The following is a 26833-nucleotide window of genomic DNA, read 5'->3' on the forward strand; positions in this document are numbered from 1 at the left end:
GCAAGGCTGATCTCTTCAGCCATCTGGTGTCAGAGGGCATCGATCGCAGGCTCAGGTTACTCTCCAGGAGCATGTCTCTATCACATGGTCAGCATGAGCCTTTATTTCTATGTCCAGCAGAAGCTCCAGGTTCTCTGCCTCCTGCCGGCTTGCAAGCTGGTGGTCACTGAACCTGTGTTTTGTTTTGTTTTTGTTATATTTTACATAATATAATATAATACATAATGCACTTATAATACGAGACTAGGCAAAACTACTTTTATTCTGATAAAAACTGAAAGACATGATGATTATGAGGCAAGTTCAGCAGTTAGGCTATAATGAACATTTTGATTCATGATTGGGTCATTAGGTCCATGATTTTTAAGCATCTTATAGCTCTGATTATAGTATTGACATTGCCATGGAAATCAGAATTACCTGTATGTCACGCTTGATATTAAAAAATACCTAGATGTCTTGCATGTCTGTTAAGATTTGACTGAATTATGACAATGGTGTGTTTTATAATAGCACTTTGTTCTTAAATTGCTTTCATGGTCGTCTGCTGCTGCTGCTGATTGTGGCTGACATCTGGGTCAAGCTACAAAGGTTACTTCACCTTGTTCTTCCAAGACCAGCGTGCACCTGTCCCCTGAGCATAAAACAAAGGCAGAAATCATTTTTTACTGTGGCCCTACACAAACAATGGGTGACTGACTGATACTGCTTTACAGAACTAAAGAGTTTCCAGTAGTGCTCTCAGCTCACCCTGCTGAAACACAGAAGCATTATAAAACTTTAAAAAAACGAAATGCTCTATTTATATGCATATAAAGTCCAGTATTTGAACTGAAAACTGTTTAACTAACTGTAGCTTTCATACATATTTTGAAACAAGAAATAGCCTTGCAGCCATTTTTTTCAGCCAACATAGTTAATGATAAAGATGTCAAATGTAAAATTTAAAAACTGCACATACAATCAAATGAGGCCCTGGTGCTATCACTGTTCCCTTCACCACTACCAGGCCCCTGGCTACTGGAACAAGGAAGCTGGAACATGTCCCAGGGATTTTCTGTCCATTGTAAGCTAAAATGTTGGGTCTCCCAAAGTGTTTTATTGCAGAGGTGATTTACACCGCTGCTGCTTTTTGGTTTTATGAATCATTAGGAAAATCTTTTTTTGAGGTATCGGGTTATCTGCAATGTATTGGTGTCAGTTTAGTCTACAGTCTATGTTAGCCAGTAAATAATGCAGTACAGAAATATAGTTGACATAATTCAGAAGTGGTTCTGGCAATAGAAAGTTTGTCCATCAGAGTTTATTTATCATCTCTGAACTGTCTGTTAAGTAGATATCTATCAAATCCTGTCAGATCACATTTCAAGGCTCTCAATCAAACATATCTGACAGTTTTATATGCGTTAAGTTCTGAAATGGGAGTATCAGCTGATATATTGTCAGATTTTTATCAAAAAATTTCAGACTTTCAAATATCAATATTGGTAATGGCCTCAAAAATCCAGTATCAGTCTGACTATTAAATAAGCATTTCAACTTTTCAGACATTCATTTATGCCCTCAGGGTGCTGATGCTGTCTTGGCCAAATAGGATCACATATTCTCCAATCTTGTCATCACTGGAGACAGATATATTTTTCTTGTTTAAGAACGCCCAACGGCAATGATTTCTAGTTTGAATGCTATTTTCTCCTTTTGTCCCTCATGCATGGTGTCATTCTCTACCCCCATTATCCTTGTTTCTATTCCAATGTGATATTTGGATGAGCATCAACACCAGACTAAAATAATCAGAAAAACAGATCCCATTACAGCACTCATGCATAATGAATTATAATGAGGACAGTGGGTGTAGTGGTGACTAATAACGTCTACTGTGAGCATCGTGACCTTACAGCTCTGGCAGATACATTCATAATAATGCTGGTTTTTTTCAGTGCACCTGTTAAATGACCAACCCTTGAACATGCTCAGTGCCAGGCAGTAAAGTTCCCTAATGCTGTAAATCAATTAGGTGGTCAGGGCCTTAATGAGACACTTCAAGGGTTCTCCCTGTCATCTATATTTCACAGGCTTTTTTAGCTGTTAAAAATAGATTAAAGGGAGTATTAGATGTGACTTGCATATATGTGGCATCATCAGATTTGATTTGTCTGCTCTTTCTCTCTATCTCTTTCTCCTCCACTTTCACAATATCATTCTCTGTTTCTGTCTCCATCTCTGACCCTCCCTGCCTTTTTCCAATCTGTCGTGCTCCGTCGATCTGCGATTCAGCGCATCAAGGAGCCGTGGCTGGTTCAGAGTGCTGGCAAACCCCCGGTAAGTTTCACGCCAAGGCCTAATGAAAAGTGTCCCCTTTCATTTTCCTCCGCCACCCTTTGAAGTTCTTCCCCCCACCAGCAGTCGAGGGTGGGCCGCTTGGCTTTGAAGATAGGGACACAACACTGTGACATGGGGATGGAAAGATAAGGAGACTGAGTTTATATTTCTGTGTGGGTGTTGGTGGATATACAGGGACTGGCAGTTCAATGATTTTTGGGCTCAATTGCAGACACACACACATGAGTGGAGGAAGGTGTCACCACAAAGAAAATCCAACACCTACAGGCAGAACAAAACACACAAGGCCAGGAAGCAAAGCAGCCACACAACAGGTAGTCTTAAAAAGACAAAGATGGAGGATAGTTGCTGTAGAGGTAGAGAGACAGAGACTTGTGTCCAAATGAGCAGACATGACAGTCCTTTATCTCATTCAAGGGACAGCAGGGGATTTATTCTGTTTTGCACCAAGCTGTGGTGAATCCCATATTGGCCGTGGGTTTTTTTTGGCCTAGATTACCCTCCACCATGTGTAAGGAGCAGGACATTTCATCTAAAACTTGCTCAGTATCTGATCAGGCTGGCTGTTCATAGCCCTACTGGGGCTATGCTGCTATTGATTTTAGGATTAAAGCACAGTTTTCACCAGAAAACAATATTTGGTTTACCTGACAAGGGCCCCCAATGGCGAGGGTGGGAGAGGCGTGTGATGTTGTCACCGTGCCCAAATCCTCAGGATGGATTGATGATCGGTGAGCAAAGCATGAGAGTTTGACAGGGAAGACAGCTGTTCATGTCCAATCTCCTGTCAGCAGTCAACAGTAATTTATTCTGACAGTGAACACAACAGGTTAATTTAACTAAACAGTTTTTTTGTATGTGTTTAGTTAAATGTGGCTCCTCTTTGATTTAAACTAAACCCAACCAAGAGAATGTTCTGCCCAAACCAAACGCACTGCAGTGTCACATGAAGTGATTGAATAGATTAAAAACAATGCTGATATTTTGGAAGGCATTTATTAGCCTACTTAGGGTATCATTTACAATTTGGGTTTTATGGTAATTGTTTAGCTCTTGTTCCTGACAATTCATGATTGTGATTATAAAACATTCACTCACCAGCTTCATTGCTAAATACAGACAAACAGAGGATCAGACCAGACAATATTTTATAGCCATTGTTGAAGCATATCATTTGCTGCACTTACTTGTATTTCAAAGGGAAAACAACCATTACAGTGTCCCCTAATCTCTCTGGTTCATCGTATCACATGCATTTTGGGTGCAGTCACTTTCATTTTCACGTCCAAATTAGTGGATTACATAACTGGATTAAAGTAGAGATCTGTTAAATGTTAGTCTGGTTGTTTGACCTCTTGCAGATTTAACCTAATGGATTATCATTTGCATAACTGTGTCTTGCAGTGTCACGTTAAGTCTACTTATTAAGAGAGGTGGATTAAAAATGCTGAGAACATAATGACCTACATCTCATTAGTTTATGCTTTCTTATGCCAGGGTGGCTTTTTTATTTGACAGTTTATTTGGTTGGCTTCGTCTTTGGAGTCATGGTTGAGCTGACTTCTTCAGAAGTGCTGTGTAGGTGCCAGCAAATACATTTCCCCACACACTCAGAAATAAAGTGGTCGTCATTTTGAATGACGCTTTAGAGCTTATACCCACTGCATAGATGTGCTTATTTTTATGTAACTGATAATTGATGAGCTCATATGGAGCAGATCATATTTTGCAGAATAAATCGCTCGCTCAATAAACAGAAGCACAAAGTGTGGCGAATTTATCATAATCACCATATGTGCTGAGGGAAGCAGGAGTTTGTGCGTTTGAATGATGGGAAATAAAGATCTAAGTGTTGCGTTTTAGTAAAGCTACGCAACATTCCTGCGATGGTCTGGCCTGCTAGGCACGACTAGATCATTATAAGAAAAATGTCACAGTCTCTCGGAGTCATCCCTGAGAGTGGGGTTTGACGAGACCTCTTGGCACATGTATCTGTCACTTTCAGACTCTGTTTGCGTCAGTGCTTTGACAAGTGAGAGAATAGAAGGGTATAAGACTAACTTGTCAGGAATTGTTCACTTAAAAAAAAGAAGAACTTCAGTTTCTCTGCTGTCCTCGGTTATTTCCTCCAGGGATTGCCTCTCCTCACTGTCCTTTGTCTCCGTGCTCTCTTGGATGAAGCAGAGGGTCTTTGTCTATTATAGCTATGCCAGTCTGCATAAGATAGTCTCTTTTAGTTAATCAAGCTCCTATGAATTGCTTTGTTCAGTTTCACTTCCTGTCACTTGTGAAAGAAAAAGAGTAAAGGAAGAGCTTGTTACTGCCAGCTTGCAGAGAACTATAAGAAACTGATGTTATAGCACAAAGGTACTAGATGGTGAAGAGACTTTTTTTCTTTTTTTGTTTGGGGACATATCTTGGGAGATGATAAGCTCTCTTTTTTATAATCAGGAATCAATATACTGCTTCCTGTCTGCCCATCCACTGCTCTATGATTCCTCTTAACTCGTCATGCTTCTTGCTTCCTGCTTCTATAGTGATCCAAAGGAGATCTGCTCCCAGAATGATTACCTTCTGGACTATACATATTTCGGTGAAGTGTGGCTGGGTCTTGAGTGGACCAACTTTTTTCAAAATCAATTTTATTTCTACCCTGCACCAGAGAGGAAAGTGAATATGTGAACAGTGTATTGATGCCTCTCCTTTTCATTTTTATTTCTTCAACCTTCTTTTTACTTTTAGTCGGCCAGTTTTCTGTTCTGTTTACCATGTTTCTTTTTTCCTTCTGTTAACCTCACGCTTACCTCCTTCTTCCTCCAGCCTTGACCCTTGAGGAGGACGCCCAGTTTGGCACCTCCTTCCCCCCGACATGGGTGAAGGAGGGTGACAGCCTCACCCTGCAGTGCGCCTTCACCTCAGCTCTGCTGCCCTTCCAGCAGGATGTCAGCTGGTTCAGAGATGGTAGGCTCTATGAAAAATGAATCACATGAGCTGACTTTTTTTTTGCAGTATAGACAGGTGCTGTAGGTTTCCTTTTCTTCATTCTCCAGGTATCAGGTTGCACCAGTCCAGCTCTGTGGAAATCAAGTCAGTCAACAATAAGGCCTCCATCACTTTAAGGGCTGCATACAAGGAGCATGAAGGAGTTTACACCGCCCGGCTGAAGACCTGGGATGGAACCCAGGAACACAGTGCTTTTGTCTACGTCAAAGGTGAGTTTCTATTCAAACCTTTCTGACATTTAATTAGAAACAACGTGTGAATGCTTTTGATGTGAATACTGAGGCTGTTTTGGCCTTTTAAGTATGCAGCATTTGAAAGAGAATAATAAAAGAGGAATTGTTCCATTCAACATTTTCTTTCATACCAAATTGTATTGATATTAACTACGTACACAATAAAATGTTTGATGTGTTGAGTGTAAAGTTTCAGTTTTTAACCAGTTTTAGCCTAGTCTGACAAAACAATGTTTAGTACAATGAAAACAATGTAAAGGCCAGTAAGTAAACCTTGAGCTAGGTTTGTTTTTCAAAAATTATAAAAATTAAAAAAAATTAATTAAAGGGACAACGAGGAGTTTCTATTCGGTTATAAAAAAGTCTCACGTTAATGTGGATGAATCTCCGCTACCCACACTTGTTAATGGGCCCATTTTCGATAAATATATCGTTTTGTCTCTATCGTTATTTTGTTATTATTAGTGGTGGCGGAAATGCTGGTCGAGCCGACCAGCGTTTTTTACTTTCGGTTTCGCAACGAGTCATGAGAATAACGCAGCTGAATCGCCGTTTATGGTCGGAACTACAACGGTCCCTCTTGCGCCGGTCAAAAGAATTTTACGGTGCGTGCGGAGGCTCATAAATGTAGTGTGAAAACGCTTCGCTTTTCCAAAACTCCTCGTTGTCCCTTTAATTAAACATTTAGAAAAAATAGAGTTTTGTCATAGAGTTATGTCAGAAAGTTCAGAATATACAGCCTCCTGTTAGCTTAGCTTGGCATAAAGGCTAAAACCAGAGGTAAACTTCCAGCTTGTCAAAAGGTACCAAAGCTGGTAACAAGAACCCCGAAGCATCCACATTTTTGCATAATATATATACTTTAAGATTTCACATTTTTTAATCGACATCGATTGTCAACAAACAGTGAATTCAGAACATCACAATGTTGAAATATATTTTATATAAAAACATGATCAATTCCACAAACTGTATGTTTATCGCAATGTGTATCCTGCAGATTATATTTCAAGCTAGTACTGGACCATGTTTATTTTACTTAAATGGATTCTCTACATACATGAAATATTACTTCAATTCTATTTACATAATCACATTACATTGCTTTAGTGCTCTTTTGGTGTATTCCAGAAAGAGATACAGTTGCACTGATTTCATCTCTTGGGGATCCAGTGAAAATGTGACAGTTGAGGTTCCTGTCACTATGCCCCCAATTGATCGTGCGCCCTGGCTACTTGGCCAAGGGGATGTCCCTTTGGGTGACTGGTAAGCGCGCATGACTCTTACCAGGGAGGTATGGGTTCAATCCCCGCCCGAGCCCTCTTCACCTTGCCACAAAAACAAAATTTAAAAAAAAAGGAGGTTATGCAGCTTTGCTGCAAACAGTACTACACAGATGATGCATTAACTTACTACTGCTTCTTAAGCTGCTGCTTAAGGAACAGGTATGCTTTGCTTTACACACCTGCTCATAGACATTATGTCAGCCCTGTAAATATCTGTCAGATCATATCAGAAACTCCTCAAATACTAAATATCCTGTCTAATAGCCTGTCAGCCGGCCGTCTAAGTGATATGCTTCATCCTGAAATGATCCATTTTATATTTGTAAGAACCTGGCGAATGCTCAGGAGTCACCTTGAGACCCTGGCGTAGAGAAGTACCTTGTGATTTTCAGGATAGAATCTTCATTTCCTCTTCCAGCCAGGATAAATTGTATTTTGACTGAAACCTTTGCTCAAAACACTATTTGCATTCAGCAGATTTTGGCTCTACTTTAATTTCCTGTCAGCAAACTACCCTGATTCATACAGGGAAATTGCACCATCAATCAAGCCAGTCTGCGGTATCTTGTACATTGTTTGCCGCATGCAAATATACCACAGAATAACTCCCACTTGACTCATCAAACATTTGAAATGTGTCAGAGCAGTTCAGCAGGGATGCTTGGCACGTGTATGTTTCAGCATAATACCAGTGCGCACTCATGTATATACTGTGTTTTATCTGCCACAGAATAGTGCGAAATGAATCATTCATGAGCATCGTCTACGCATACACCAAACTAACACACATGTACACACACCCACACACACACAAACACACACATACTTTAATGCAAAATAAATCTCCTTGCAAAGCTCCTTTTGTAAAATCTGGGCTCAGGTCTCTCTGGACCGTACAGTATATACTCAAAGTAAAAAGGAGCAAATGTTTACATTTGAGAAACTCCAATGTTTTCTTTAAAATATGACTTCTGGCTGTAACATAGTTGTAGATACTTTTCTGCAGGTCAACCAGTTGATTAATTGACTAATTGTTTGAGCTCCATCAGTGTGCAGTGACCTGTAGCCCCCTCTACTTCCTCTTGTCTTAGCCATCACCTCCACTATCTGGCTAACATATTGTTATTTAACTATCTGTGATTGCATGAGTTAGAAAACTTGCTCCCTCATCACACTTTCCCTCCATCATCATGTCTTGTTTCTTCATCTTGCCTCATCAATTTTCCTCCTCATTTCAACCTTGGGTTAATGTCCTCTCCTCTCTAATAGACTGTCTCCCATCTGTCCTCAGATGCAGCAGCTGCAGTGGTGGGAGGTCCTGCTTCTCCTCTGTCAGTCCAGGTATCTGACGTCAACAAGGACTATGCCTTCCTTACCTGGCAGCCACCCAGCGCTGATGGAGCCTCACCTGTGGAGGGCTATTATGTGGAAAGGTGTGGATTGGTTTGGTGGAACAAAATGGCAACTGAGACTCAAAGTCGATCCTCAACCTAGAAAACGAAACATTCTCACCACACGACTCAGATCAGTAGCTGCTGAGTAGCTTTTGATAAACAGATTCCTCAGTTATCATAGAAATGTCAATGTTGAGTCAATTAAGTCTGATTATCGCTTGAGGTGGTGATAAGATATATACAGTATCTCCATTCAATCTACTTCTCATGATTTCATATGCTTCAAGTCTTTCAATAATGCAAGACCTTAAATCAATGACAGGGTATGTAACATCTGGAGAATATCTAGACTAGAGGTTGGATCAGCAGAGAAATTAAGACTAAAATGTTCTTCTGGAAATGGCAGAAAAAGGCTGAATAATGATAACAATTATAGCAGCTAACAAGATCATGTTTACTTCTTGATTAGCCAAATAATCCTTTGGTGTATAATATGTTGAATGCAGTGATAAACTGTCATTGTGTTATCATTACTGCCCCCCTCATAAACTTTTAGTGAATTGAGATCATTACTAAAGAAACAAAGAGGTTGTATTAAAACTGTTTTAAACTGCATTTGATATTTTCATATATCCAGAACCTGTTAGAATGAGATTACATTGATTTAATTGGCTTGTTTTACTTTTTAATCAGAACAACTTCCTTTATTACAAGCCAACAATAGACCTACACTGAGATTACAGTGCTGAAGGTCTCTGTGCTACTGGTTGAGGAAATTGCATTGAGGGAGATAACAACGGTGGTGGTAGCAACCAGCAGTGGTGTAACATCCCTTTGGCAGAGTTCACAGGAGATGGATGGTACACGTGGTAATTATCAGCCCTCAACACTATGTTAACAGCAGAGTCAAAGACTCCCACAGGAGAACAGGTGCTGCACTTATCACCAACTCCAATCAATCTGGATCATGCTGTAGGCTTTGTGTGTGTTTGTGTTTGTGTGTGTGTGTGTGTGTGTGTGTGTGTGTGTGTGTGTGTGTGTGTGTGTGTGTGTGTGTGTGTGTGTGTGTTGTGATTATCATGTGGAAAGAGCAGGAGAAAGCGTTTTCTGTCAGCGTCAATGTTCAATTGTGCGTAAGTGCGTGCATCTCTTTTAAACAGTGTTCAATTGTGTTTATGTTTGTATTTTTTGTGTTTGCTCTTGAATGTCCTCTTTGTTTAGTGTAGAAGATGCTCCTCTGTGTTATTGGTTATTGGGTGTGCAAAGAAAAATGTAGCATAGCTCCCAGTTCCCTAGCAACCCCTTATAGTTAGAAAACTGCACCCTTTTCTGTCTTTGTTTACTGCGAATGGCAACAGTTTGTTATTGATGTTGTATAATCTGAGTTTGTAGTCTATTTTAAAATCAGTTTCTACTGTGTTGGAAGGCCCATTATTTTCACATGATGGTCTGTGGTCACAATAATAGGCCTTGGTAGGGTATTTACTGACTTTGATGTGTTGCTGTGGAGGCTAAAATGTTTTACAATTGGTTTTATAATCTTGCACCCAGCAGACTGCACCTAAAGTGGTTGGAACATCCCGCATTTGGTTCTTTGTTTACCTCTCATTCAGACACTTCTCTCTCTTTTATCTGTCTTCTTTATTATTGCAATAATGTTGTATCTGCAGAACTGAAATATCTCCCTATTTCTCTCTCTCTCTCTCTCTCTCTCTCTCTCTCTCTCTCTCTCTCTCTCTCTCTCTCTCTCTCTCTCTCAGATATGACGTAGGTCAGGGCGAGTGGGTGTGCTGCAATGTGCGTATTCAGAAGATGTGCCACTACCCAGTGTTTGGGCTGAAGGAGGGGACTCTGTACCAGTTCAGAGTTCGTGCTGTAAACAAGGCCGGACCTGGGCGCCCATCCAAGGCCACAGAGGCAGTCCTCACTGCAGACCCCCTGGAGCACACCAGGAGCATGGGTAACGCATCTCATGCACTGACTGACACACACTAACAAAACAGACAAACAACTACAAGATTTGCTGATAGAGGATATCTGACGTCTAAATTCAGAAGATACACCACTTTTAAATCTATACACTGATCATAAACCCTAAATAAAGCTATACACTTGTGCAGTATCATATGGTAACCATGGTTACATGATCAATCAGAAAGTGAAAAACAGTTGAGTTGAGATTGTGTTCAATTCTGTGTATAACCTCAGCCCTTAAAAACTGACTGAATGCCGTGGACACACAGTAACACATAGCTGATCGGATGCCTCTTTCTTCTCTCATTTCCACCTGTTCCTAATGATATTTGAGATCCACTTGCAGTCTTTACTGCACATATTTAATAATTTCTTCAAGAGCTCCTAAGATATAAATGAACAAATACTGTCATAACTGTGCAGCATCAGCATGGCCCTGCTACAAGGCCATTCCTCTACTGCTGCTAAAGTACCCCAGTGGCAACCAATGGCATTACAACAAAAATCCCCCAGCATCCCAAGATGCTCTTTCCTCATAGATCACAGACCACCTTAAACAAAGGCTTTCTATTGTGATTTCTTTCAATCCATGAAGGTTTTATATTTGCAAAAAGTTCACCTTCGAGTCTCTGAAACTCTACTGGAGAAATGGACACTAATCTTTCAGAGAGGTGTTCAGTTTGCTTTGAGACTGTGTGACTGTGAAGTTGATAGCATCAGATTCACATCCTTCACACTCATCAAACGACTCACTGACCCCTTGTGCCCAGTATGGAGAAATCTGCAGTTGTTATGCTTCTCCGCGCATTTATTCTTCTTTCTTTCTTTTTTTTAAATTGTCACCCTACTGCTGCAAAGAACAGCTAACAGCATTATTTCACCTCATCTGGCTCACTTTTAATGTTACACCTGCAAAGAGATCAGCTCTACCAGGGAAAACAGATGTATAGGTGGGTAGATGTAGATCTCATTGTTTACAGCCCCAGGATATTGGTGCCGTCACTGCGACAGCTTCTTAATTGTATCCCAGAGTTGACCGCTTGGTTACCTATAATATTACTTTTAAGGCGATAGGTTTTGTTAAATACTTTATTCAGTAGAGGAATGAGAAAGATCCAATGAGATGTAAAGCACAAGATGGATTGTGTAGGAGTCTGTGTGTGTGGATGTGTGTGTGCGTGTGTGCATGTGTGTAACAGGGAGGACAGATGGGCTCTGGTCAGATGCTGAGGATCATTAAACACAGATGAAGGACAGACAGAAGACTGACTCTCCTCCAGCCGGCTGTCCACCCTTCCATGTCGCTCTCTCTCACCTCTTTGTGTGTCCCTGGCTTTTGCCTGTTTTAGCAGAGTCTGCTCCTCTAACATTAACACTAATAGTGTTATCATGGGCTCTCATATAACTTCATCACCATTCATCTCATCCCCCTTTTTCCCCTCAACCTCCCCTCAATTTCTATCTCTCTCTCTCTCTCTCTCTCTCTGTCTCTCCTCTATTCTCAGTGGTCAAAGTGGATAGAGGGAGGACCATCACCATTACAAAAGATGAACTGGAAGGTGAGAAAGCTGTATTTTTATTCCAGTGTATAATTGTGTCATTAAAAACGGGCCATTCCAACCTCGCCACCCATGATTTCACACTGCAGCCGTGTCTTTCTGGCACCCAGGTTGCCGCCTCCTCACCCGCAGGTTGCCTCCGGCTCGTGGCTTAATGCATCTTCATATTATATTTAACTACGAGCTGCAGTAATTGTATGGTTGAAGCGATAAGCATTTGTTCCATTTACAGAAGTGAAAAGAATGAAGAGTCCCTGGTGGTGTCCTGGCAAATGCACATAATGGCCTGAGGTAGTGTGAATGGCGGTGAGGAGGGCTGATAACCTTGACAACGTAACTCACAGATGGAGAGAGATAAAGGAACAGGGATCTGCGTTTGAGGAGGCAACCAGAGAAGAAATGGAAGACAGGAGGTGCTAAATATGTTTAGGTTCAGGGTCAAAGAGAAAGCATACAGAGAGAAAGAACATAAATCATTTCATCAGCCTTCATCCACTTCAACAATCATAACATAAGACACACTCTAGACATTACATTACTCTCATGAAGGAATATTTTAGGTTACATACATACATTTTCTTTTTACAGCAGCTTTTTACTGCCTTTCTACACCAATTTACTTCAAACAGCTGGAAAGAGTGACCCTGGGTGTGTATATCTACCACCTCTGATCCTCCAGCCGATCAATTAACATGTTATATCTTCTTGGTTTACTCCATACAAAGCCAAAAATCTCATAAGTATTAAATAACATGTTGCAGGGAATTAGGTGCTCTAAATGACTATTTTATGCTAGGTTAAGCTAATCGCCTTCTGGCCCTCATGCCGCACTTCACATACAGATATGATGGTGGTCTGGATCCTCGCATCACCCTCTCAGTAGGTTTCAAACTATTCCTCCAAGGTTCAGTGATAGAATACAAACATTAACTTACAATAACTCCAGTGGTTTTGTGTTAGCACACAGAAAAAAACAACATAATGTTCCAGCATCCTCTCTTCACTTGGCTGTCAGGCCTGATGGTCTAGCACTGAAACACAATACATTTATCATAGCGAGTTACACAGTGTTCAGGCTGGGATTTTGTATGCCAGTCCAGGTCCATTCATCCCTCTCCTACACAACCTGTCTCATGAAAAAGATGTGCAAAGTGTTCTTCTGTTCTGGCCTTGAATATCTCTGAGGTTACTTGATTCTGTATAGAACAATCATGGGAAACGCTTCACTACTTACAGACTGTGCTCACACAAACACAGATATCAGCAGCTCTCATTTCACTCCTTTCTCTCTTTGCTCTGGAGCTGGTGTCTGATCCACGCTGCAGCTCTGCTAAACTCTTCAGGGAATGCAGGCAGAGAGACGAGACCTGCAGAGAGAGACAGACACAAAAATCTTCAACTTCAGACTGGATCCAAATGCTTCCATTGTCCTTGACTGACTCAGAGTGTGACTGCGTCTGTGGTGACTCAAGACTTTTTACCATATGTTATCTGGTGTGCTTTTGTATCAGGACTGGAGGTTAAATTGGGACAGTAAGGCAACTCCCACCCACTCTCTGCTTTATTCAAATCCAGCAGACAAAGCATGAAAATTCCTGATGCAAAGATCTTGACAAAAAAGAGAGGCATAAGCAAGATCTCAGCCAGCGCTTTTCATTTTCTTTGACCTTGTTCTAACTTTTGCCTTTGTGGTCCTCATCTTCAACATCCTCCTCCTCCTCATCCTCCTCCTCCTCCTCCCCTCGTCTCTGCAGGTCAGGTCAAAGCTCCTTTCCCTCCCACAAATGTCCACGCGTGCGAGTTGAGTGACACCTACGCCGTGCTGAGCTGGACCGAGCCTGAGCCCAGAGGCAGGGAGCCGCTCACCTTCTATGTGGAGCGGGTCAGTCTTCACTCCCACACATCGGCACACACATACAACACATGCAAATGTTCGTACTTAAATATCTCTGAGCACATTTATTGTCCCAAAGCCCCTCAATGCAACCCTAACTTGTTTTTATCCTAAATTACCATTTCCAAGGTTTTAGCTCATTAGCTATAAATCACATTACTGCTGATCATTTTCCAACCAACACACTGCAAGAATAAGTTGCAGGGACTTGAAATTGGCTTGGAACGGGTAATCCATCATGTGTCATTCACTTTTTTTTTTTGTAACATTTACATTCATGTTGAAAAGGGATGATGTTTTATAAGTTCTGCGTTCTGGTGATGCATCCATGTAAACTCAGCAAACTTTTCAGGAGGACTGGGGATTCATTGTCTCGGACCCTGCTGCTTTCTTTTGCAGCAATGTGGCCATTAAGGTTAATCTGAAACCTGAATCCAAATCACCGCCCGGGGTTGTTTTTTTAAGTATTATTAGAGTTTTTTGTTCACATTTACTTGAACAGCAAAATGTCTCAAATAAAAGCACCAGTGATTTAAATTCAAGCCTCTCCAGACATCAGAGCACTTGGATCGAGGACATGAAACCTCCATGGACAGCTCATAAAGCACTCTCCTCATGAATGCATGACCTCACCAAAATATCCATGACCCAAAATAGAACAGACTCATTGATTATCCCTCTAATGCAAGCTTTAGCTGTGTGCAAGTTGATTTTCATTTATTGAAATGAAAAGAGACCAATTGCAGCCTTGAAAGAGGGGAATTAGTCTGAAAATTTACTCTGGCTTTGGAAAATGAGCAGCAGTAATGCATGACTTTTAGTTAATGGGCTGGAACATTCGACCTCCACTTTCTCCAAATCCTAGCCCCTAAGTATTCCCTTTAAGAGATTATCATCAATATATTTTTATAATGACGATGGGACACAAAACTATTTGTGTATGTAAAAATGGATTGCTTCTGGTGACAAACCATACTTTGAGTTTGCATCTCCCTTTAGCTCCTTATAACATCTTTCAGCTAATTGTTTTGCTTTTACAGGCAGCAGCTTTACTGTTCCAGTCCGTTCTCTCTGAGCTCTCATCGGCTGGTTTTGTAGGTGCAGTGGTATTTCAGCAAAAAACTAAAAACCCGCTGTATGCCATCACGTGAAGCTATAAAGAGACATGAGCATGAACACATACAATAAGAAAAAGACACAATTCTCTTTCACATACAAACACACACATACACTGGCATGAATATATTATTCAAACACAAGCCAGCACTCTAATTAGTAATACATACACTTCCACTTAATACAAGGATCAATGTTTTTGCATCATCAGTTCCTCCACTTGCTTGTTGGGTTTGTTCAGTTCGATGCTGGAACATGAGCCAAATTAACAGCAGGCTCCTAGACCACCGTACTAATTAAAGAGACAGGAGGAAAAACACACACACAAACATACACACTTAGACCACTGTGGTGTCAGTTTAACTGTGAATTTGTGAACTCATTAAAGGCACACAGACCTTGATGTTCCTCTTTCATGCCGTGCACTTAGACACTGGGGGGTTTGATTTTTCTGGCTTGAATACTTAAAAGACTTTCCTTTTTTTAACTTCTAACAGGAGATTTAACTCTACCTGGATCTGAGATTTGAAGGTTTTGTGGGTTTAAGATTAGTCTAAACTACAGTATGTTTGGTTTTTTGATTCGTCTCAGTATTTCAATATTGCTATTGCAGCGAGATCTGTAAAGAAAACTACAGCAAAAAATTTAAATAAATGTGTAGTTGTTTTCCCCCCAGGACTAGATACGAAGTTCAGGATGATGGTGAAATAACAAAAGTTTTCCTCCAACATATCGAAGTGTGGGGACTGACCTATTCTTTACAATAAAGGGCCTCAGCTCTCCAATATCAACCCAGACACACAACAGCTTCAAGCTCCAATAATCAGAAAACTGCCACAGGAAATAGATTTTTATTGGACTTTTATAAGTTACTGAGGTAATAAAACTGTCAAATCTGTCAAAGGCATCTGAAATTACTAAAGTCTGCTGCTCCACACTTCCGCTTATATAATGAAGGGAACATTCAAATATCCCTTTCGCCCTTGAGCAAGCACTCTATAATCACTGATCTCTTTGACATGCCCCGCTCTATTGTTAGGTTTTCGTCCTCAAACAGGGAGCTCCGGCAGGAAATAATGGTAATACAAACCAGAGGAAAAGTAAATGCAGAATATAAAATAGAGAACATCAATGTTTCTGTCTATGTATGTCATCATCTTAGAGAAACTAACTGACAGAGATGAAGGAAAGGTGTAAAGATGAGTCACTGGTTGTCTATGATTTACCTGCGTGTCCATTGTTTGGCTTTATACTAGAATATCTGTCTTCGGTTCCTTTCTCTCTGCTCATTTTTCTGTCTGAGTCTGGGGATTTATTGATATTTCTCCCTTCAAGTCTCTCTGCCTATCTCACCAAACTGCCAATCTCTGTTCCTCTTTGTCTGCCCTTGTCTGTACGTTAAGTGGTTCGCTCCAAAACTCGACAATCACCAGTTAAGTACAGAGTAAGGGATGGTACAAAATTAGAATGAATTATGGGACGTTTTAAAAAACATATTTGGCAGTCCTGGCAGTCCCTCGCTCTCGCACAGATTGAATCCTCCGGCATATTTGAAGGATACTGAGTAATGAACATGTCCTTGAGGTTGATAGAGCTTTTGAAATCATGTTTGTGTTTTTTCCAATCCTGCGCTTGGATCAGTCGCTGGCAGGGAAGAACAGCTGGGAGCTGGCCAGTCTGGACACGGTGGTGAACTCTCCGAGGTTCCCGGTGTTTGACCTGGTCAAGGGCAACCAGTACTGCTTCAGAGTGCGCTCCATCAACAAGTACGGTGTCAGTGACCCCTCCGAGCCGAGCGAGCCCATCTCCTTGGGAACGCCACAAGGTGAGACAGAATGTGCTATGTCATGTGCCCCTGCCCATTTATTACTTGGCCTGTTGTATAGGTCAGTTTGATTTAGCAGAGCTCCATCCCAGTTCAGCATTTCCCTCCTGATCCGCTCCCCCTGTACAGTAGTTTGTCTGTGTTACCTGTAGCTTTTCACATGAAGATGACAATTCAGATACTGAAGTTGGTTTTAAGTCACATGAATATCCCTGTAGTACATTTTATTTTTCAGAGCCAATCTGTTAAGGCTGCAGCTAACTGTATTTTTGAGTTACAGAATAATCTGCTGATTATTTATTTCAACTAATCAATAATTGTTTGGTCTCTGTATCGGCCCATCACAATTTCTCCATTGTCAAGGTGTAATCTTTACAGTGCTCTACATCGTCCAAAACCCAAAATACTGTTTATAGCAATGTAAACCTGCCCCTCACCCTACAGCCAGCAAACCACCAAAAGTGAGATCCTATGATCGGACCAATCAGTCAATTATCAAACCAACTAATACATTTATTGATTATGTTTTAGCCTTACTGTTACTGCTGCTGCTGATAGAAAGTTATGTTAATTGTTCAGTTGTTCTTACCCCTTTTAGCTGAACAAACATGTCAACCACAAACTTCCTCATGAAACATTTTCAACAATGGCTTCTGTATTTCTCAGCACATTGCTGTCACCTGTCGATCAGTGTAGTAACATTGAACCATTGGTAGGAATGTGTCTGTGCACGAGACCCACAAGATGGGTCCCACTCATGAAAACATAGCTGTATACTGGTGTGACCAGACTCTCCAACACCCCTATGGTTTATATTAAATATTGATACTAAAACAGTTAACTTGGTCCTGCACTAATGATTTTTAATCAATGATTTTCAGCTGTCATGGTTTTAACTGATTGGTTTCTGTCTGACTCCCATCAGCCGTCCCAGCTCCTGCTCGCTCGGTGATGTCCATCAGAGACACAGACACCTCAGTGCTGCTCAGGTGGCAGGAGCCCAAGGACAAAGATGATATTCTAGGATACTACCTCTACTACAATGAAACTGGCAAACAAGACTGGAAGACTGTGAACAACAAGCCTATTACCAACACCAGGTAACTGTGACAGATTCATTTGTGTTGGAATGTGTTTATTATTGTGTTTCTAGTCGGCTGCAAGAAGAATCGTTACCACTTTGCTCAGTCTCTAAATATCAGGGAAAAGTTGGTTGCAATAGATCATTATTATTATCTCCCTGCAGGCGAAAGTATTTCAGATATCAACTTTCACTCTGCCTATAATCTCTGTCTCTTCTCCTCAGGTTTACTGTGCATGGTCTCAAGACCGGACAAGAATACGTGTTTCGAGTGAAGTGTGTGAGCCGAGCAGGAAACAGCAGCTACTCAGAGGAGTCAGCCCCCATCCTCGTCAAATCGGCCATTTGTAAGTGCGACTGCCAGCTAATACAGAAAGTAGTGGCCACAAGGTTTCACTCTCCTTCAGGGCACAAGCCAAGTATCCGAGACTACTCAATCAATTTGATGCTTTTACAAACTGAGCATCACACAATTCCTCTTGCGGAGGTAAACATTCATCAAAAAGTATTTTAACATGCAATTTATTGTTGAAGGTTTCATTAAGATTTGTGATTCATAGAGCTAATACTAAAAAGCTCACTGGTCTGGGTAAATGTAGGTTACAGTTAGAACAAAACACATCTTTTCTTGGCACCTGAGATGAAAATATTTAACTATTTAGCACCAGATGCCTTCAAATTCTGAACTACCATCATGTACTGAGTCATAGTGCATAGTTAAGTAAAGTTGCCAAATAGACGTATTCATGTTTATAGTTTGGACTTTTCTTTCATCACCTCAGGAGCCCTCGCTGAGAAAGCATGCGGGCTCTCTGAGGTGAAACAGGTATAAACACCTTGCAGGAACTTTTGTCATCGAGTGTCCTCCACATGTCTCCATCTTTACAGGAAACAACAAAGCATCTCTAGGGAAAAGGTTTTACTGACGAGGAAAAGTGTGTGTGTGGGCAAGTCACACTTCTAATCTTGTGTGTGGCACTGGCACCACTTCTCAGTGCCGCCAGCATCGTCAGTCTTTCACGTCAGTCTCCATATGTTTTGTCATGTACCCTTCGCCATACCTCACCTCACCGCCACTCAGACGCTGAGTGCACATGCAGTTCATGGTTCACCCTAATGTTCTTGGTTTGAAGCTGTGTGACGGTGTAAGAGCTACTCAACCCTCTTACTTCCTGTGTTGTATTTCCAGATAATGTTCTTTCTGCAGCCTGCACCAGTACATTGATGACTCATTTTGGTTGCCACTGACTGCCAGAAAACTCTCATATCTATTCCACGACTGCCATTAGCAGAGACGTTCAGTTCTTTGTGAGGAATACATTTTTATCAAAGAGAATTTGAGCTGAATGATTCTTTCATTTTGAGAATGCATAACGCAGAAAAAGTTAGGAATTAACAACTTTAGACGTTAGTTGTCAGGGAGTTATTTGCACCTCAAATCAAACAACAGTCCGGCCATATTAGTGACAGGTCAATCATTGTTGAAGCTTTTAATTTCCTCTGGTCTTTTTTAATGAGTATGCTGATCCAACTGTTGACAATTACCATATCCATCCAGCAGAGAGTCCCTGATGCCTCAGCTTCATCCGACTGCAAATTCTCTTTTTAGATGTTTAGAGAGCTCTGCTTATGTTTAAAGCATGCAGCAACGCAGCAGCAGATAATCTTTATCCCTATCTTCATCATCAAAGTGCCCCATTGATCTGTCCACATTTCTTTAATCTCTTTAAACTTTGTTAACAGGTTTGATTTCAGCTTTTTGGAGAACTGTTTTTGTAGTGCCCTTGTGTAAAAGAGGTGATATCTATCATCCGAACACCTAGCATCTAATATCTTAGCTTCCTCTCTTTGCAAAAACCCAGGAGTCGTTGGTTAGCATTCAAGTGTGCATCTTTATTGTGGCTATAAACTACATTCCCTAGGTCTAGTTGAGGCCTCTGTTATGAGGTTTCACTCTGAGCTCAGAAATCAGACCGTGTCGCTGATGCCAGTTACCAGTTGCTCTTTATGCATTAATAACGTGATATAAAATAACATTTTTGTTAATCAATATTTCAGTGTACATCTTTTTGCTGATGATACAGTTTTATATTCTACAGACCCCTCCTCAGCCCAGGCTCTCACTCGCCTGCAGTCTGCCCTTGATGCCTTCCAGCTATCACTCCTTAATCACAGACAAGTTTGAGTTTCCTCCAACAGTGACTCTGATCGTCCTGCCATTAAAACTTCAAATGGCACCCGCATTACTCCTGCTGAGTCATAAAAGTGCTGAGGCTCTTGGTGTGGCAGTAGACTTTCAAGATTCACATTCAACAGTTCCAAAAATTAAAGATCAAACTAGGCTTTTTGTATGAAATGAAAGGACATCTGTGCAGTCAACCTTCATGTCCTGCCTGGGTATTATTTAAATTGAAATTAACAGCAAAATGCTATCACACCAGATAGAGTCTTACACTTCCCTTAGAGATTTTAAAGCCTTGTTATCTGACATTCCTTTATTATTCTTGCTACTGTTCTTCTTTATACTCTGTTTCTGTTTTTTTGTGTTATTGTTGGGCTTCTGTTTTATGTCCTTGTGATTGTCTCTTGCTCTCAGTTCTCTCTGGAAATATAGACTGTTTGATTCAATGAAAGTTGAATTGACCTGGAAGAGATTCTGTTTCTTCTGGTTCCTCCAGGTGTTCCCGCTGCTCCCTCTGCTATCGCCCTGCTACTATGCACCGAATCAGAGATGGTGTTGGGCTGGAGGGCCCCCACCTATAATGGGGGAGATCCTGTGCGTGGCTACTACCTGGACCAAGTGGAAAAGGGCAAAGAAACATGGAGAGAGGTCAACATCAAGCCGGTCAAAGAGCGGCAGTTTAAGGTCAGTGAAGCTTTGTTGCTTTGATGTAACGCTCAGTAGATCTTTTTGGTCCAGGCTCTAATATCGCTGCAGAATGAGTCCTTATGATTTTGGAGAGCCATTGCCTTTTCTCCTACTACCACCAGCAGTTCCACATTTTTGGCTCTCAGTGACGTATCTCGACAGCCACTGGTTGGAATGGCACAAAATTTAGATAATCTCCGGCTTTGATGATCCCTTTACATTTTTATCTAATGCTCCCATATAGTTGGTCCAATAATTTGCTGTAGAATATTTCCAGTAACTAATGACAATCCCTCAATTAGCAAATGTCAGTATGCTAGCACATTAAGCTAAGATACTGAACAGGGTAAACAATAAAACTTCTCATCATAATACCGTTGTGATCATGTGTAATGTAAGCATCTATCTGAAAACACTTCTGTTTCTGAATACAGGCCGAAGCCTCTTAATCTTGATTTTAAATGTGAATTATTCCCGGTAATGCTCCTGTCACATCATATGCAGTATGCAGTGTCACTAGATCTTTTGCACAGTGCCCATCACAACTTGATATAATCACAAGGTACAATAGCTACTGTAGCTATATGACTTTTGATATGAGGCTGTCAGATGAAAAAGATTCTCAAAATAGCACTTCATAAGAGAACGCAGGGAAAATAATTCTGCAGCAAGATATCTCTAGCCCCTAACCCTAACAACAAGGACCTAGCCTACTTTATAATCATACTAATAGAAGTTATTTATATATTAAGCAGCTGCCTTTAAAATAGTGGCCACAGCCTCCACATCGGCTGTGTCACTAGGCAACAAGCTGTGTCCATGGAGACCTAGGGGAAAAGTTAAATCTTTAACCTGTTTCAGGCCGATTACAGGTGCTTCGTAATTAGACACTGTGCAAATGCGTTGTGTGTGTGGCTGTTTTTAGCTCCTGGGAAAAACAAAGACAAAGCCAGATAGAAAGAAAATGACAATGCCTCTGTAAAACCAGAGTAATAATAAAACACTTAACATTGTTTATTTCCATTACAAGTCCTTCTTTAATAATCCCACTCAAGAAAAGTGCATATCAGCCAAATGTACCTCAAATAACAAAAATGAAGGTACTTTGAAAATGAAGGTTCTACAGAAACATTATACTCTTCTGCAGTCTTATGATTACTTTTTATTTGTTGTTTTAAAAATGTATGATTTCTATGAAATACGTTTATATCTTCAATCAGTTATTTACCTTAGACATCCAAAACACTAACACTTGATTGTATTTTATTAGTGTTTCACATGTTTTTAATTTAAAGTATCTCTTTACAGAGACGTAGGTTAATGAAGCACAGCTAATGAGTTCAGTCTTCTAACAGTCGGACTTGCTCATGTTTCTCTGAGTATGACACACTGGACAAAAAGGTGGACCCCCATCTCTGAGCAAATGTTGACTAAAGGAGGATGCAAATATACGTCACGTTGATAGGATGCAGCCTGTTCGCCATCTAGTGGATGAAAGCCGTACTTCATCCCACTTATTCTGGCCTTTGCATTACTCTGGGCGGACTGTATATTGATCTGAAAAGACAGTTGTCGTTCTACCTAAATGTGGTTAGAGAAGGATCTATAGATAATGAAGTGAGTGGTAGGTGTGGGGAAATTGGTTTTTAGATAGAGTTTGCTATTGCTCTGATATAAACCCCCCTGGTTGTGTCAATTAGTTGTCAGGAGAGGGGCCGAGACCAACAGGAGAAGCTCACACTGTTCACAGAGGCGATAAGGGCCTTAGAGTCTAAGTGGCTGTGAATAGGAAGATCATTGAACAGATCAATGAGCCTGAATCCCTTCTCTTCCTGAGGCAAAAATGTCTTGGGGACTTAGCAAAAAAATTGCTGTGGCTACAGCAGAGCTAATACCTAATAAAATTCCTTCTGGAGCCAGGACAAGAAGTGTAAATGTACAAGTGTGAAAGTACAAGCAGGAAACTTTTGCTGCTGTATGATGTAACAATGGATTCATATTTTCCTTGAACTCAGCCAGACAGCCAAAAGGAACATGTAGTAACAAAGAAAACTGATTCAAGTCAGTCCTTTATCATCTACAACAAAAATGACAGATCACTGACACATGTTGTGTATATCAAAATAAATACAGATAAAATAGCCCATTCTCCCTTCTCTTCTAGACCTTCAAATAAGCAAACATAAACACATCAAAGTCGAACAGACATTCTGATATTGAATCGTCTGTGCACCAGAATAGTTTACAGTTTTTCAGGCTATTAAATAGAAAATTGACATTCTGATATCATCACATAGCAGTATGTGGAGTATGTGGAGTTCAAAAGAAAAAAATACTCACTTTCCACTTCATCCACATCACACAGATCACACAATTTATTTTCCTCCTGAATACTTCTGTATTTGCCAAAATCAGTGGCCAGGGAAAGAAAAACAGCTCTCAATCATGCAGCTAAAGTTATTTGTAAAATGTGGGAAATGATTCAGGTGAACGTTTCTCCTTTAATCTGTATCTTGTTGTCTTCAGCTCTTTATCCCTGGTCTGTTTCCACAGGTTTGTAACCTGGCTAGTGGGCATTTCTACCAGTTCCGTGTGTTTGCAGCCAATGTGGCCGGTGTGGGTGTGGCGTCTGAGGCCAGTGAAGCTTTCCTGTGTGAGAAGTGGACGATGCCAGAGCCAGGTAAAGGGAGAAATGTCAGCCCACTTTTGAACCACTTCTTTCAGGAGGGATGATTTCCTTTACAGTCCAAATACATTACAGAGAAAATGTCTGTGCACATCTGAATGTGTGGAGTGTGTACGATAGGTCAACCCTGATGGCATTTAAATAAGGGCGAAAAAACTCCTGCACACCATCTCGCTTATCGCTGGTATATTCATTTGAAGCTCCCTGCAGACTTATTTTACGACACATGAAACACCCGGCTTTGAATACCAATTTGTGCTTAATGTGGTTTTTCCACAAAAAAAATTCCTAGTCATAGTTAGAAAACATCATCTACCACCTCTGCTTCATTTATTAAATCCAGAAGCTATGAGCATACAGAGTCATTTCTAACCACTAGGCATGATACGCCATCTAATTCACTATAAACATGTGTGCATGTGTAAGTTTCATATTGAATAAAGTGCCTTTCAGACAAGTAAAGCTTGTAAAGCAGGCTGTGGAGTGGAGGACAACATTAGAAATGATTCTTTTTCAAACTGAGCATCTGTCATTTCACACCTGACTCACAGTTTCTGCAGATGACTGTGAATTCACACAAAGGAAAGCAAGAGTGATATAAAGACTGTCCATCCAGGACCTATTGCTATTCACTAAAATGTTATTTTCACTAAAATGACACCATTAAAAGTGCATATGGTCATTTCTGAAGAAAAAATACAGGCCGATATGAAGTGTCGTAATAAAAACAGGCTATTTGCTTATTATGCCATTAAAATACAGAGTAAAGGCAGAGGTCAGCAGTCAAGTGCATAATACAGTGTCTGAAATAATAGCTAGGATAATAGCCTTGAGTTTGAGGTAGTTAGTGGCATGTTACATATGTATGACTTGTCCTCCAATATTATTCAAGAGTCCTTGAACAAAGACATTGATTCCACATTCATCTACAGAGTCGCTGTAGAATAGATGAACCTGTGAAACTTCTCTGAAAGGCCTCAAACTAAAACTGATTTCACCTCACGAATCAGGAAAGAGTCACACCTTTATTGTACTGTATCATTACAAGACCCTAGGCTTGGGTTTGGTCTTAGAAATGTAATGGTATATTTTAACATGGTAATTACAGTATAAACAATTAACATACTCTATACTACTAGTATAACCTATGCTGTAATCTTAAGTAGCTGTAACAATAGTTAAAGACATGGTCACAGATTAAATACTGGAATCTCTTTCATAAAAATGATAATGTTTTATTGCATCTTTATATTGTACATCACTCAGTGAAATTCAGATGAAGTACACAAACAACAAGACAAGGATCAAACATTGCAGATGGAATCGGATGACAGACATACAGAGGCTGATCAGGATGGGCCGTTCATGGAGGTTCTGCCATGACTTCATTACGCCTGTTGACTGATGGCAGTCTACATTACTGGAGCAGGTGTGGAGTGGCACACCATGTTAATTGTGGGATACTTAGCTCTGACATGCAGCATGCGTTGATTAAGTGTGTTCTGATGAGGGACACACTCGCCTGCTATCTCCTCCACCAATGAGTTAGGGCAGGCTGTAGATAGCCTGAGAGACAAAACCCAGGGCAAACAAACACGGTTTGTCCCTGGATGGACAGTGAGAGGACAATATTTAGAAAGATTTAGGCAAAATAATCTTTCGAAACAATAAAAGCGGGGAAATAACAGGGGACATTGATAGGATTTTGAAACGTGATTGTGTCATCATTACAAACACACAACCTCACACAGAGAAGTCGCACAAAGTCATTCCAGTGTGTGGTGGCTCAGTACACGGCCCAGCAGTCCTGGCCACGCTCATATCAGCCTCTTGTGACATTAATATTGAAAATGGAGAGAGGCTCTCTCACACATGCCACTTTTAAAGCGCAGCTCATTAATCTTGGCAAATGGGCTTTCCTCTATGTCGTTAATAATTTAAAAGCGACTGAAAATCATTTAGCAAATTAACTACTATATGCCACCATGAAGTCAGCAGGGGTAGATTAAGGAATGTCACTGTACTCCTTTTTGACTTTACTGTGATTTCTGGTTTGTTTTGCTAGGGTTTCACACTGTGACAAAAAAAGAGCAGTGTTTATATTCAGTGTAAACACTGAAAAACACACACTCTGACACAAAAACACTGACAATGATAGATACGCCGTGACCCTTGCTCTTCTCCCTCAGGTTGTTCCTACGACCTGGAGTTCAGAGAGGTGAGAAAGAATTCCCTGGTGCTGCTGTGGGCAGCTCCGCTGTATGAAGGACAAAGCCCTGTCACCGGGTATTTGCTGGAAATCAGTCACGGTGACCAATCAGAGGACTGGACGGCTTTAAATGATGAGCCAGTCACTGACAGACATTACAAGGTGAGTAGAGCTGTGAGGCTGAGATAACGTTTTTATGATGAGGATTTGTCTCTAACTTCAAGTATCATACACACATAGCCAGCGCTTAAAGTGTCCTGAATTTAACTCCTTTATATTCCTATGGCTGTAACTGTTCATCATAATGAATTATGACAATGACTGGTAAATATCTGATGTGTTTGTTCTGACATCCAGGTGTCAGGTCTTCAGGCAGGTCAGACCTACCGCCTCCGTGTATTGGCTGTCAATGAGGCTGGAGTGGGCGCGGCCTCTCTGCCCTCTGAGCCAGTCACAGCTCACACTGAACCAGGTCAGCTGTCAATATACTGATATACAAATACTGTGATAAAAACAAAAAAAAATCACCCCTGAGGCTTGTTGGAGGTGCTGGACCAAAGACACACTATACAGTAGGGCATTAAAGCTGACATTAAACCTCTCACTCTCAGTGAGGCTCTCTGCTCGTCAGTCAGTCCCCCAGCATGTCTGGGCTTTTCACACTTAAAGTGCCATCTCCTGTTTTCTCAGCAGAGAAGCGACAAATGCTGTTTATCCCTTCACAGCTCCAGCAACTGTAGAAACATTTCAAACAGGCCAATACTGTGGACATACTGAATACAATACAACAAAAGATTGATACCACATATCTGTTATATAAACATGGTAGCTGGAGACAGGAGATCATTAGCTTAGCACTAAGATGTGAAACAGAGGGAAATATGCAGCTTCGGCCTGTTGAAAGGCTTCTGAGCACAGCTTCATTTCAAGAGAGACATGTCGATCCTCTCATTTAACTGTCCCTAAGAAAGCAAATTCCCAGTATGTTGAACTTTTCCTTTAGATGCATTTTACATTTACAGCTGATCACTCAGAGTGTGAGTTCAATGCAGTGGTTGATGATAAGATATTACAAATGAATTTACATCAATAACGTCATGCAAAGGTTTACATAACTAAAATGTAACTAACCAGCCCATGCAATACTGGTCTATGTCTATGTGGTTTTCCGACATAAGCAGATCATGCAGTTTGGTGGTGCAAATGGCTCGTAGACAAAATCTCATAAAAATGATTGCAAAAAATCTATAAAATATCAAGCATCGAGACAAGGTGTAGGAGGTAATAGCATACTGTCTTTTCTTCATCTGTATTATATTGCTATAATTATATCACCTGATGGAAACCCATGAAGCACACCG

At 40.7% G+C, this 26833-nt stretch overlaps 1 protein-coding gene across 1 annotated transcript in view; it reads left to right on the forward strand.

The window, feature by feature from the left end:
• myom3 (myomesin 3) overlaps window positions 1-26833 on the forward strand; it is a gene marked incomplete at its 5' end in the record, with an annotated part of 52801 nt that overhangs the window by 15102 nt on the left and 10866 nt on the right. The window contains 14 exons of the mRNA XM_083988927.1: window positions 2278-2322; window positions 5164-5304; window positions 5394-5555; window positions 8157-8298; window positions 10020-10219; window positions 11739-11792; window positions 13547-13674; window positions 16444-16627; window positions 17553-17727; window positions 17934-18055; window positions 20387-20574; window positions 23131-23257; window positions 25453-25634; window positions 25830-25944. Of these exons, the coding sequence (XP_083845053.1) occupies window positions 2278-2322; window positions 5164-5304; window positions 5394-5555; window positions 8157-8298; window positions 10020-10219; window positions 11739-11792; window positions 13547-13674; window positions 16444-16627; window positions 17553-17727; window positions 17934-18055; window positions 20387-20574; window positions 23131-23257; window positions 25453-25634; window positions 25830-25944 (1965 nt within the window). The remainder of the gene's footprint in view (window positions 1-2277; window positions 2323-5163; window positions 5305-5393; window positions 5556-8156; window positions 8299-10019; window positions 10220-11738; window positions 11793-13546; window positions 13675-16443; window positions 16628-17552; window positions 17728-17933; window positions 18056-20386; window positions 20575-23130; window positions 23258-25452; window positions 25635-25829; window positions 25945-26833) is intronic.

Source organism: Trachurus trachurus (genome assembly GCF_905171665.1).
Source record: "Trachurus trachurus genome assembly, chromosome: 16".
Taxonomy (NCBI): domain Eukaryota; kingdom Metazoa; phylum Chordata; class Actinopteri; order Carangiformes; family Carangidae; genus Trachurus; species Trachurus trachurus.